The sequence below is a fragment of the Lynx rufus genome, unplaced genomic scaffold (genome assembly GCF_022079265.1).
Source record: "Lynx rufus isolate CCGP_SWC_20201006 ecotype Redwood Valley unplaced genomic scaffold, mLynRuf1.p SCAF_10, whole genome shotgun sequence".
In the NCBI taxonomy this organism is placed as follows: Eukaryota; Metazoa; Chordata; class Mammalia; order Carnivora; family Felidae; genus Lynx; species Lynx rufus.
This window is the reverse complement of record NW_025814824.1, coordinates 40,779,874-40,794,225: the sequence shown is the minus strand read 5'-3', so window position 1 is coordinate 40,794,225 and position 14,352 is coordinate 40,779,874. Positions and strand designations below refer to the sequence as shown.

The window sequence follows — 14,352 nt, the reverse complement described above, 5'->3', positions numbered from 1 at the left end:
TTCAATAACTTTACAACAGCTCAAAGATATGGCCAGGAATGTTAGCTTTTTACTTTTTTTCTTTTCTTTTTTTTTTTTTTTAAAGCTCTATACCCAACATGGGGCTTGAACTCACAACCCCAAGACGAAGAGCTGCATGCTCTACCGACTGAGCCCGCCAGGAGCTCCAAATCTTTTTTTTTTTTCTTTTAATGTTTATTTAAACTTGTGTGCACACACGAGTTGGGGAGGGGCAGAGAGGGGTACAGAGAACCTAAAGTGGGCTCCACAATGACAGCAGACAGCCCAATGTGTGGCTCAAACTCATGAACCGCAGGATCATGACCCTAGTTGAGTTCAGACACTTAACCGACTGAGCTACCCAGGCACCCCCCCACCCCCAGATCATTTTTAACTAGAGCAAAAAATTTTCGAAGGAAATGAAATGTCTATCAATAAGGGATTCCTTAATATATATTAGGAATGTCCACATAGCAGAAAACCATGCAGACACCTATAAGAATAATATAAGGATATCAAAAGATGGACACCAAACACACTGAAGAATATAATTCCATTTATGTAATTCAATGATATATGTTTATATACCCTCAGATAAGGAGTGGGACTCGAGGAGTGGTCGTAAGACCTTCACTTTTGCTTTTAAGTTTCCCTAAATTAGGGCATTTTTACAATGAGCACAATATATAGTAATTTTATAAATTGAGTATAAAGGCATTTCCCGTTTGAAAATAACAGGCAGTATCAATGCCAGAGTCACTGTCTATGCCATTTGCTTACATGGGGCCCCGGTGGGCAGTTTCCTAGGAAACTGCAAAGAAATGCTCCTAGCTGGTCTAGATCATCTCTGAATGATCTGAAATATTTCCTGTCCATGTAGCTTTCTCCAAGCTATCTCCAGGTCACAGTCATGCCCACCAGGTCAATCTCTACACGCTGCCCTCCAATCCCTAACACGCAGCCTGCTGATGGCCTAAGTCTGCTCTAATATCTCCTTTCACTGCTCCCCACTCTTCCCCCTCTGTCTTTAGGGTACAGTATAATTTTCAATTGACATTTCTCATACTCTTTGCCATTACAAACTCTCCTACCCCTTAATCACTAGATACATAAACCAAATTTAGTCAACGAAGGAGGAAAGGATCATTTTATTCCTTGGTTGAGTTATAGAATTTGGGAAACAAAATAAATATGTAAAAATATACACTGGTCTTCCAAATGCTTTCAATCCTACTGGTAACTTATACGTTGAAATGAACTGGAAAAATGACAAAGAAAAGGGCACGGTGGTTTAAAACAACCCTTTACTGCTGCCTGTCCCACACTGTCTACAATAGAAAAGCTTAGAACAAATAAGCATCCTCAAAGTTCACATTGCTATAGCAGGAATAAAGAAAACCTAATAACCACACAACAAACGGCCATTTTAAATTAAAATTTTTAATAAAGATAAAAAAGGTAATATATTTCAAAATCAATATTAATACTTTGTTTTTAAATTAAATTGGCTTTGATTTGTTGTTTTGGTGGGGGCTTTTTGCCTTTGATTTGTTTTGAAATTTCAATGATGCTAAAGAAAGATAGGGAGTTTTTATGTTTATCAAAAAAGGGCATGCATTAAAAAAAATGAGAAACACTTTTTTAAAATGAGGTAACTGTACTAGAGTTCCCATTAATATTCCAGAGAAGTACACCTCTATTTAGCGTTTCAATTACTAGGAAAGAAAGGAGACATGGCATAAAATTAAGATTTTTTTTTTTATAGTGGGTCTGAATTCTAAAGCCCAGATGAAAGAAATACTACACCTGCTTTGTCTGTTAAAGATGGGGTTTCACTTAGAAGGGTTTGTTTGTTTTTTTTAACTTATTTTAAAAACTGAATTCCCTTAGAGAGTTAGTTATACAAAGAGAACACTATACCATACTAACATCTAATTATAGGATGGAAACCTAAACCCATCAACAGCCAATAGGGAGAGCAGAGAATTTCAATCTAGCCCACAAGTTGTTTAAAAAAACACTTTTAAAAATATGAATAGTTTCTTAAATTTGCTTTAAAAAGGAAAGACAGTTTTCTTTTGTTAATGCTAAAAGGACAAGAAAGTGAGAGACTGAGCTCTGAACATTTCAGTCATAAAATACAATAAAATTTATCTTGTGCAAACATTACACTACATGTTAACTAACTGGAATTTAAATAAAAACTTTAAAAAATATATCTTACAAAAGGTGGTAGTAACTAGGAGTATATTCCCTATTCTTTCCCATACATAATAATTAAAGACTGATACAGGAGCTCCTTGGCTGGCTCAGTCAGTGGAGTATGCGACTTGATCTCAGGGTTGTGAGTTTGAGCCCCACGTTGAGTATAGAGATTACTTCAAAGAAATAATAAAATCTTAAAAAAAAAAAAAAAAGAAACAAAGAAACAAAGAAAGAAAAAGACTGGTACCATATTCCTTTAGTACTTCATAATACAAAGTCTGGTGTAACGACATACATTTCAGTGACTTAGAAATCGCATCTAAATCACATCATCCAGGGATCCCTGGGTGGCTCAGTCAGTTAAGTATCCGACTTTGGCTCAGGTCATGATCTGGCGTTTCATGAGTTCAAGCCCCGAATCGGGCTCTGTGCTGACAGCTCAGAGCCTGGAGTCTGCTTCGAATTCCGTGTCTCCCCCTCTCCCTGCCCCTCCCCTGCTTGTGCTCTCTGTCTCTCAAAAAATGAATAAATGTTAAAAAAATAAATAAATCACATCATCCACACATTTAAATATAAAGGTCTCTGAATCATATTTGATAAGTTTCAGGCTACTGATTGGGGGCACTGGAGATTTCTGAGTGTTTAGAAATGAAGAGGTTATTTTCATTTACTAATGTTTACTTGTTTGTTTTAGGTAGGCTTTAACATTATCAACAGTTCAAATATCATCTACTCTGTGATGGTTTCCCCATTCTCCTAGGCAGTTAATACATTTCTCTTTTATGATCCCATAGAATTTTGTTCAAAACTTTATTATATTACAATATATTTTCTCTCTTTACATATCTCTCTGCTTTAAAATCTTCTAGGACAGAAATCGTATCTCAATTTTGTATCCTCAATACCCATAGCAGAAACTCAGTGTGTACTTAAGGAATGAATGAATGAATGAATGAACTACACAAATTACAATCAGACTCTAAGAATACCAAGAGGTCTACAGAGTGATTGTAATGTTTTACCAGATTCTACAGATGGGGTGACTAGTAAGAAAAGCACTGCCCAAAGACCAAAGGTTTGGGTATTTGTTGGTATTTTGAATACTTACATACACAACAAATCCAGTATTTCCACTGTTTACTGCCAGCTTTTACTCTTAAAGAAATAGGGTGGCTTTTATTCTCTGCATGTTTTTGGCTGCCTTTGTCTTACACAGTTGTTTCTAACACAAAACTACTCCAAAATTTTTAGATGGATATTTTTCATTCTGTGAAGAATGCGTATCTTGGACATGTACAAAGACTATATTTCAATTTGTTGGTTTATATAGAAAAAATGCCTTATACAAAAATAAGTAAAGAAGAAATGACGAAAATTTCTTTTAAATTTTAAGTTAGTTGGTTAGTGAATTAACAGTTTGAATTTATCTTATCTTCCCTTCAAAATAATTTATGTGTAATCTCCTGAAATAAAATGCAAAGTACCCCAGAGTGAGAATCTGGTGACTGGTTGTCTTTTCCCACATTAATTACTCAGTCTATGATCTGAGTAAATCATAAATCTCCATCTGCTCATCTACGGTGGGGGTTGGATGTAATCAGTTATTTTCCAACTGGACTATTTGAAGCCTTGGGGATTCTGTGTGTTGGAAGAAAGGAGTAAATAGAACATAATTAAGAATATGATCTTCGTAAAAAGCAAGAAAAAAAAAAGAATTTGCTCTTAACAAAAAGAGTTGAAAAACCACTATGCTATATTAACTTATAAGCATCCTTTAATATCTAAAATCCAATTATTCTATTTCTTTATGCTATTAAAGTGAACCATTGCATATTTTAAATTGGAAAAATAAAATACCAAATGTATATATGTCCTTCTCAAAATCACATAATTTGTGCAATGAAGTCGCCCTACTCTAATTCTGATAGTATCTACTGGTAACAGTTGCCCATATTATCATGTAACTACAAATGAAACATGGCCTTCCAGAAATCAAAGACTAGGAATCATTTTTGCATTGAGTAAGCTAGCCAACTATTGCACTCATGCTTTAATATCATAAGCATTAAAAAGACATTTAAGGAACTGAATTATTATTTTTTAAATACCTGTACTATAAATTGTAACTCTCTTCTTTCTGCTTCCCATTGTTCTGCTTGTAATCTAAACTCCTCCAATGTTGTCTCCCTGATATGACACTCCATCTCATTCTTCTCCTGCTGATGTTTTTCCAATGCTTCCTTTATATGAATAAAATCTTGCTTTATTATTAGGTCAGTGAAAGTCATCTTTCTTCCTTCAGCCCCAATTTAAGCATACAAAGGGCTCGCCTTATCTACAGACTGCTAAAACTCATCATAATTTATGTTAAAATTATTAATAGAACTATATCATGTTTTGATCATCAGAATGTAGATGTGAATAAGAAACTAAGGTTATCCATTTAATTTAAACAACGTTAGAGAGAGAGAAAGAGAGAAAGAAAGAGAGAGAGGCATATGTTTAACCCAATTTCTCTAAAAAATTTAACTTCAGAGGTTTGAACAAAATGATATGACACAGAGACAAAAACAAAGTAGATTATACGTAATCTATATGTAAATCTACACGTAAAGTAGGTAACATGTAAAGATCTAATTACCTATGAACAAACTGGATTATTCCTGGTAATTTACGTACAAATCTAACAGAGAACCTGTATTTACCAAAGGTGAGAAGGAAGGAGTTTTGTGCAACAAATCAGAATGTTAAAAATTTGAAAAGTCAAAGAAAAAATTTTTAAGGTTTGGACTGCAATTAATTTCTAGTTCTACAGATAATACTTGCAAACGGTTTTTCTTTTGGGTTTTCCTAGTTGTGCTACATTTACAAGATCTAATTTGGTTCAAACTCTTAAAAATATAAAATGCAGGTTCCCCAAGAAGCCCAATTTTCTAATCTATAGGGTTTAAAACTAAGTTCCCATTAACACAAGGAGAAAGAGTCTGTGGCTTATATGAGAAGAAGCCTTCTGTGTCTAAATACACAGAAGGGATCTGCATAATAAAGATTACCCATATAACTGTCACTAATGGAAACCATCACAAAGGGACTCAAGCTTTTTCCCCTCTGCTGAAATAGTGTGACTCCTATTCAACCCCAAATACCCGCAAAGTCTGTGCAGATCAGTTCAAAGCCAATATCATAAAATTAAGCAGAGTTCTCCTATCCAGTAGCTAGGCAAGATCACAGAAAGATCTTATAATTTGAGGTGCAGGCTGATGGACTATTAAGGAAGGCTACTGCCATTATGTTTCTTTCCACGTAGCCGTAGCCGCAAGACGTAAGGTTATACAGGGCCACCCAGGGACTTGGAGCACCAGTAGGCACCTAGGCTCCCCCCATTCAGCTACTAAGGGAACCCTTGCACATACCAGGCACTGTTCTATGGTCTGGGAACATCACACAAAGACAAGAGACAAACTGTGTCTGACATGGAGAAAATCAGAAGATCAGCTGACAATGCCATGGAACCCTTATACTGAAACTTTCACACTGACTAAATGCTTGTGTAAAATTACTTTTAATAAAGATTTCCAGAATTCTGAAAAGCCATATATGCCAGTGGCAAATATAAAGCATTTCTATCATGTATTTTTTACTTTAAACTGGTGTTTCAAAAAAAAAATGGCAAATATAAGCAATCAAAAAGCTATCTTTTAAGGTGTAGCAAATTCAACCTTAAGTCATACTTTTACTTTAGAGAATAAAAAAAAGAAAAAGAAAAAAAGGAAAAAATGGGAAAATAAATAGCTCAGTAAAAGGTCATCAAATATTTTTGATGTCATGTCTAAATAGAAAGGGCTCTACATAGATAATGAAGTTTACATCAGAGACATAAATATTTTTTGTATCTATTAGATATTCAGACCTAAATCTAGGGCCCACATTTCTAAAATTCTAAATTTTCATGCTACTGGACCTAAAGGGCTATAGGTTCTCATCTTCTTATAATCCCACATAAATTGAGTTCTTTTAGTTTGATCAGAGATCTCAAACTGTTTTTCATAAAAGAGGCAGTGTACATATTAACGTATTGCTAAAGCATATTACAAAAGAGACCCACAAAAATGCTCCTGAAAGGAAAGAGAGGGAAAGAGACAGGGTGGGTGAGAGGAAACCAGATTTTCTTGATTTCTGGTAGTTATTTTCCTTTCCAAGGATAACTTCAAATAACATGTAACACATCTCAATGAATATAGAAAATTTCCTTTATAAAAACAAGGTACCTGTAGAGTTTTCTCTAATCTGCTTTTTTCTTTCATAAGTAAATCATGTTCTCGATTGCAATTTTGAATTATATTGTCTCTCTCCTCCAAATCACGTTCAAATCTTTTGCACTCTTCTTTCCATTTCAGCTGAGAAGTCTGGAATGCTTTCTCAATCTCATTTGCCTTTCCCTGAAGTTCTGCATTCTGAGCTGTTAAAAATATAAAGGAATAATAGGTATATTTCCAACCACAGATTAAAACCCTAGGAGTTCAAACACCTAGGCGTTGGAGTTGATTCCATTTACAGCGTGATCTTAGGACAACAGATTTAACCACTTCACATCAGTAAGCTCTAGGAAAGCTCACTGTTTCAGAACAATCTATTCTCTAATTTCCTAATCTCTTCTTCCCCTCCAGACAATGGTGATTTTGCCATGAAATAGTATGACATGTTCCTTTTTTTTTTTTTTTTGAGAGAGAGTGAGGGTGCGAGTGAGAGACAGAGAAAGAGAGAGAGAGAGAGAGGGAGAGAGAAAGAGAAGTGGGGCTCACACAAAGCGGTGCTCAAACTCATAAACCATGAGACCATGACCTGAGCCGAAGTCAGATATTTAACTGACTGAGCCAGTCAGGCGCCCCAATATGACATATTCCTAGAAGCATGCCCAAGTTTAGGTGTACCTATAGCACCAGCTACATTCTACTGCTTTTTCTCCTATTCAAGAAAATAAGTCAAATGTTGTGGGGTTTTTTTTTGGGGGGGGGGCACCTGGTTGACTCAGTCAGTGGAGCATGAGACTCTTGATCTCAGGGTTCAAGTCCCACACTGAGTGTAGACATTACTTAAATAAATAAATCCTTTAAGAAAAAATGTGGGTTTGGGGCACCTGGGTGGCTTAGTCGATTAAGCGTCTGACTCTTGATTTCAACCGAGGTCATGATCTCATGATTCATGAGTTCAAGCCCCACACCAGGCTCTGCACTGACAGCACGGACCCCGCTTGGGATTCTCTGTCTCCTCTCTATCTGCCCCTCCCCCACTCGTGCTTGCTCTCTTTCTCTCTCAAAAATAAACTCAAAGAAAAAAATTTTTAATTTCATTAACGGCTATTCTTCTATCTTCCTCTGTAAAGTGTCTGTTGAAATCACTTGACATCAGGAAAATAACATCCTATCTTCTCTGAACTTCAATCTCCTCATAATTAAATAAAAGTCATTAACTTGTATATCTAGTGCCTTTCAATTCTTATATTCCTAAGTTTCAGGTAGTGGTGTGGTTATTAAATGCCAGAGGTAATCAAAAATACTTCCAACCGATGGCAATAACCTAAGACAGCGGCCACAGTTAGGGACCAGAACCTTTACAATGACTACAGCTTAACATTTGTTCAGTCCCACGTGCTTAATAAAATACTTTCGGTTTTGGTTTGTTTTTTTTTTTTTCATTTCATCCTTAAAACAACCTAAGTTCAAATATCAGTAAGTAAGTGGTAAAACCAAGACCTAAACCTAAATCTTCTGAATTCATGCTCAATATTCTTTTAATTAAGACCTGCTACGTACAAGAACGTTCATAGCAACATTGGGGCACCTAGCTGGCTCAATCAGTAGAGCATGTGACTCTTGATCTCAGGGTTGTGAGTTCGAGCCCCACTTTGGGTGCAGAGATTACTTAATAAAATCTTTGAAAAAAAAAAAAGGAATGTTCATAGCAACATTATTCTTGATAACCAAAAACCGGACATTACTCAAGTGCCCGTTAGCAGAAATGGATAAATATAATGTGGTATGTCATACAATATAATATTAAGCATCAATACAAAGTTCATACAACAATATGAATAAACTCACACACAATGTTGAAGGAAAGAAGCCAGATATAAAAGAGTACATATTATATGATTCCATTTAATATAAAGTACAAAAAACAGGCACAATTTATCCTTGCTATTAAAAATCAGGGTAGTAAGGGCACCTGGGCAGCTCAGTCGGTTCAGTATCAGACTCTTGATCTCGGCTCAGGTCATGACCTTACAGTTTGTGAGTTCAAGGCCCACATGGGCTCTGTACTGATGGCCCAAAGCTTGCTTGGGATTCTGTCTCTCCTTCTCTCTGCCCCTCCCCTGCTTGTGCTCTATCACTCTCTCTCAAAATAAATAAATAAACTTAAAAAAAAAAAAAAGGGTAGTAGTTATCCATGTGGAAGGACTGCAGGTAATTTCCCATTTCATGATATGGGTGCTTCTTCTGAGTTATACACTTACACTAGGCACATTTCTTTACATACATTATACTTAAAAGATGTTTAAGTGTTCATATGCTATGTAACAGTGTTTGAGGATTAAATCCACTGCCTTTTTCTTCTTTAGGCACCACACTCTAACCCTATGGTTCCCAAACCTAATCAACAGAATCACTTGCAGTGCTTCTTGGACATAGAGATTCTCTTGAGCTAGAAATTCTCATTCAGACTACATGTGATAGGAGGCCTATGAATTTTTTTTTTAAGCTCTATGTGATTCTGCTGATTGACTATTCATGGAACAACTGCTCTACAAAGTGATTAAAAGAATTCTGAATCCCTTTTTCCATACATATACAACATAAAAAAAAAAAATCAATGCAAAGTAGATGAATGTTCACATTCTGTAGAAGCCTTTATACCCATGCAGCAAAGTCTGTCCATCAAAGGCCAAAAATCCAAAACCCCACCTCTGACCCTAGATGGTAAACACACCCAACAGGGAGCAATGATACACAATAAGGGCAAAACCCTCAGCATGGGGAAAAATAAAACTAGTCTTACCACAGAGCTTTTCTTGGATCCTATGTGCCTCAGCTAACCTTTCTTCAGCAGCCCGTCTTCCGAGACCAGCTTCCTTTCTAGCAACAGCCAGGTCATACTCCAGACTTTGTCGCAATGCCTCTCCTTTTTCAACCTCGGATCGCAGCTTGGCAATCTGGCTCTCATAGCTTGCCAGCTAACAACAGATTTCGAGATCATGAACCAATATTAAAATATGTCACCAAGATGATGAGATCGTGCATGCAAACATTTAAATGTCTTAGAGGAATTTGTTTCTATAATATTTATAAGACAAGAATTTATCAATTTATACTTTTCTAGAAGACTGGAAAAGAAGCACTAGCCTCACCAAATGACACTCATTAGTTTTCTAATTCTAGAGAATCCGCTAGAGAAAAAAATAAAAACAAAAAATTCTTATATGATCTTACAAAAATAAAGAGAAATCACAAGGTTTTTGGGTTTTTTTGTTGTTGTTGTTATTTGGTTTGTTTGTTTTTTAAGTAGGCTCTATGCCCAATTTGGGGGCTTGAACTCACAACCCCAAGATCAAGAGTCGTATGCTCTACCAACCAAGCCAGCCAGGCAGCCCTGAATAATTGCAAGTTTTCATCAGAAATAGTCATGACTAAGGAGTGAAAAAATGCATGAACATAGTTAAGTACTTCAAAATTCATTCTCCCCTCTCTTCTTCCTATTCTTTAAATGAAATCAAGAAGCAAATTACATCAGGGCACCTGGGTGGCTCAGTCGGTTAAGTGCCCAATTCTTGAATTCAGCTCAGGGCATGATCCCACGGTTTATGAAATCATGCCCCGAGTCGGGATCCGAGCTCACATTACAGAGCCTGCTTGGGATTCTCTCTCTCTCTTTCTCTCACTCCATCTCTCTACTCTTCCCCCACTCACACTCTCTCTCAAAATAAATAAACGAATTTTTTTTTAAGAAGAAAATTGCATCGGGGCGCCTGGGTGGCGCAGTCGGTTAAGCGTCCGACTTCAGCCAGGTCACGATCTCGCGGTCCGTGAGTTCGAGCCCCGCGTCAGGCTCTGGGCTGATGGTTCGGAGCCTGGAGCCTGTTTCCGATTCTGTGTCTCCCTCTCTCTCTGCCCCTCCCCCGCTCATGCTCTGTGTCTCTCTGTCCCAAAAATAAATAAAAAACGTTGAAAAAAAAAATTTTTTTAAAAAAAGAAGAAAATTGCATCAAAGTATACTTTAATAAACACTGTCTATTTTATTTCTCTTGATTATGACATTACTGATGGAGCATAAAGTATTAAAAGTGCCAATTTTTCAGGGATTTTAATGAACTAATATCTAGCTTATCTAATATCTAGACAACTAGATATTTAATAACTAGATCTAATTTATCTAATATACTTCCATGAGTAGTATGACAGAAGATAGGTCAGAGAGTCAGAACTAAATGATTTATAAAGTACATTCCCACTCTAAAATTCTATAATCCAATCAATAATTCATTAAATAACATTAAACACTTCCTATGTGTCGGGGAGTCTAGGTGGCTCAGTTGAGCGTCCGACTTCAGCTCAGGCCACAATCTCTCGGTTTGTGAGTTCAAGCCCGCGTCGGGCTCTGTGCTGACAGCTCGGAGACTGAAGCCTGCTTTGGATTCTGTGTCTCCCCCTCTCTGTCCCTCGTGCTTTGTCTCTGTCTCTCAATAATAAATAACCATTAAAATTAAAAAAAAAAAAAAACACTTCCTATGTGTCAAGTACAGAGAAATATATAAAAACATTATGGAGTCCCTGATCTCAAATAATGAAATGCTATAGAAAGGCATGTGGAACAGGTTTTCTAAAAGAGGTAAAAATGTTATGATAGTTCAAGGAAAAGCATAATTATTTATTGCTGACAGTTGAGAAAGAGATGGTGGATGAGAGACAATGCTAGAAAGGCATCAATGCTAGGAAAGCATTGAGCTACTATACCAGGCTAGAAAAAGACGGTCCCATTATCAGATAAGAAAAGACAAAAGAATTCCAGAAGGGCAGCATCAGAAGTTACCACAAGTAGCTGTTATTACGTAGAGTACAGCAAGAGTTACACCTTTTTCCACATATAAAGAATAAAAAATACTAATTTTATCTTTAAGAAATTTTTTTAATATATGAAACTTATTGTCAAATTGGTTTCCATACAACACCCAGTGCTCATCCCAAAAGGTGCCCTCCTCAATACCCATCACCTACCCTCCCCTCCCTCCCACCCCCCATCAGCCCTCAGTTTGTTCTCATTTTTTAAGAGTCTCTTATGCTTTGTCTTTAAGAAATTCTAGAAAAGTAAATGTCTTCAAAACACACTTACAAAACAAGAATTGACAAATATCCTTTAATAGTGAAGAATAAAACCACAAAATCTTAATTACATATTCAAGATAACTCACTTTGTTTCAGAATCACTGCATCCCGCCCTGCCCGCTGTCTCCCCCACTAATGCCCAAGGAGAATAAAGTTGTTAATATTTAGGCATTTCCAGTTGTGCCAGTCATTCACCAGTTTGCCCTCAGATCCCCTCCCTGTTCTTCTACAGCTCTGCTCTGTATTGTATGAACTACATTTCCCAGGCTCCCTTGACAACTGGCCTCTCACGTTTGGCCAATAGGAAGCACCTGTGATACACTTATAAGGGCAGAAGTAGTGAAGCCAGGGTGGTTCTAGATCTAGCTCAGACTCTACCTCCAGCAGCGTCTCTGTCTCCCCTGTTGCTTCAAATCCTTCTGGATAGTCCCTCTTATCAATCAGTGAAGACCTCTCTGCAGGCAGAAATGGGATACTTTTGCAGTGACCCATGGCATACAGTGGGATCACAATTTGTTAAATTATCACGTGCAGTTTAGAATAAAATGTCATTTGAGGACAAGCCTTGAAGAAATGAGGTAGCAACTGCACCTAACCATTAGGGCAGCATTGTTTATTTCAAGACCTGTAGAGCAGGAAGGCTAAATGTGACTATGTTAGAAAACTTAGATAAAAACAAAATGATAATCTCAGAGCTTTAGAAGCTGAGCTCAAACAGTCAGAAAGTCAGAGTTTCTATGTTGACTTTAAAAGAATCTCTTTATCTTGTCACCCCCTGGCAGACAAGGTTAAGGACCACACACAAAATCTAATTATGGGGAATGCAGAATTACACTACAAGTTGAATGAAGAGTTTCACCAAGTTTCTAATGTTAAGATAGTATGTATCAGTTGGGCATTAAGTAGGAAGGTAGGAGATGGGATGAGGACTTCTGGAATTAGACAAACCTGAAAATTATAAACTTCCAAATCCCCCTACACATCCCTTACCAGCAAAAAACAGCTTCTCCTCCCTGGGATAATTAGCCTTGCTTATTATTATTAAGCCTCTTGCTTAAAGACTTACTAATGAGCGCGCCTGAAACAGTTGCCTTGCAAGAGGATTTGCGAAGACCCACATCCACCACTCTTTGTCACCATAGATTGACCCAGATGTTAGTGTGCCAAAGGAGGAGAAATACGCAGCCTGCTCCAGGAAAAATAGCTTATGTAGCAAAACAAATGCAAAATCTTGCTAATCTTGTATTAGTAGGAATGTGCAGAACATACATAGGATTGATTTGGACTTAATAAGCTAGTTCCAACAGTTTACTAGGATGGGTGACTGTTAAGCTGAACTTAACACCAGCCTACAATCACTTAATAAAGTCAAAATGCCAGTACTTTCCTGACATAATATGGAGATTTAAGGAGATGGGTGTGATTTCATCGTGAGCAAACCAAAACCTCCCCTTTCCCCGACTACATCCTCTTCAAGAGTGCAAAGGATATTCTTTTCCTAACTAAATGCTATAAAATACACTGGAGTGGAAAACGTAAGCACCCTTAGAAAACTCTGGTAGCTAATCTCTATGTGCCAGAGATTACAGGAGATGGTGGAGATAATGGTGGAATATATGACAACTGAAATGAACTCCCCAGTTTCGATGGAAATAATGGACCTCCAGAGTGGCAAAGTCCAAGTGGTAGCAATTAACCAGCACAGTACTCGGTAGGTACCAGGATTACAGTAGTAATCATAGCAGTCTGACCCCCAGTATTTGTGGTGGTATCTAACTGATTATGGCATACATAGGAATTAAAGACATGGGCAGCCTTCTAAAGCAGCGCTGTCCAATAGAAACATAAGGCAAGTCTTGCACGTAACTTTAAATTTTCTAGTACCAGTATTTTAAAAAGTAAAAATAAATACATGAAATTAATTTTAATCTTTTATTTAACCCAATGTATCCAAGGTTACCATTATTTCCACATGTAATCCTATGAAAAATGATTAGTGACATGCTTTGCATTTTTTGTACCAAGTTTCTGAAATCTAGTGTTTTACATTTACAGCACATCTTAATTCAGACTAGTCACATTTCAAGTGCTCAAAAGACATGTATATATATATATTAGTGGTTTTTTTTCTTTGCCCCTCCCCTCTGGCATCATACAAAAAAATGTTGGTAGTAATAACTTTTCAATTAAATTCATGAGGCACCCAACATAAAGACCCAGTAGTGACAATATGCACCATTTGTGAGATGGACGCAATGACCAATAAGCCCATTTTGGTGAGTGTGGGAGCACCTTTGTATAGAGGGTATTTGAGTTGCAGCCTGGAAGGTACTGCCGTATGGGAGTTACATACGAGTATAAGGCTGAAGCATAAGATGTGGACTGCCAACCATTTGCCCGTTTGATCTCAGATCCATTCCCCAACCCCCTTCAGCCGCTCTACTCTATTATATGATTCCCATGCTCCACCGCCAAATATCTCTACTTCCAGCAGCATCTCTGGCGGTAGCTGCACTCTTTTGAGGCCCATGTCCCCCTCCCTCCCCTCCAACACCCCAACACTGAACAGCCCTTACCATGGCTCTACTTTCCACCAGACAGCCCCAACTTCAGGACTCTGATCACATCACCTCTTCCCACTGGCCCTCTGGCCTAGAGGTGGTGGGGGCTTCCTGCTCTTACTAATCTGAATGGCCTCATCACTCCCTATTTGGATTCCTAGGTCTTCCATCATGTGTACAACCAATTCCCTCTATTAACGTCCCTCTTT

At 37.4% G+C, this 14,352-nt stretch overlaps 1 protein-coding gene across 1 annotated transcript in view; it reads right to left on the bottom strand.

The window, feature by feature from the left end:
- CCDC171 (coiled-coil domain containing 171) overlaps nucleotides 1–14,352 on the bottom strand; it is a 310,063-nt gene that overhangs the window by 273,809 nt on the left and 21,902 nt on the right. Inside the window, exons 4-6 of the mRNA XM_047064791.1 lie at nucleotides 9,262–9,436; nucleotides 6,474–6,664; nucleotides 4,314–4,445 (exon numbers count right to left, since the gene is read on the bottom strand). Coding sequence (XP_046920747.1) covers nucleotides 4,314–4,445; nucleotides 6,474–6,664; nucleotides 9,262–9,436 — 498 coding nt within the window. The remainder of the gene's footprint in view (nucleotides 1–4,313; nucleotides 4,446–6,473; nucleotides 6,665–9,261; nucleotides 9,437–14,352) is intronic.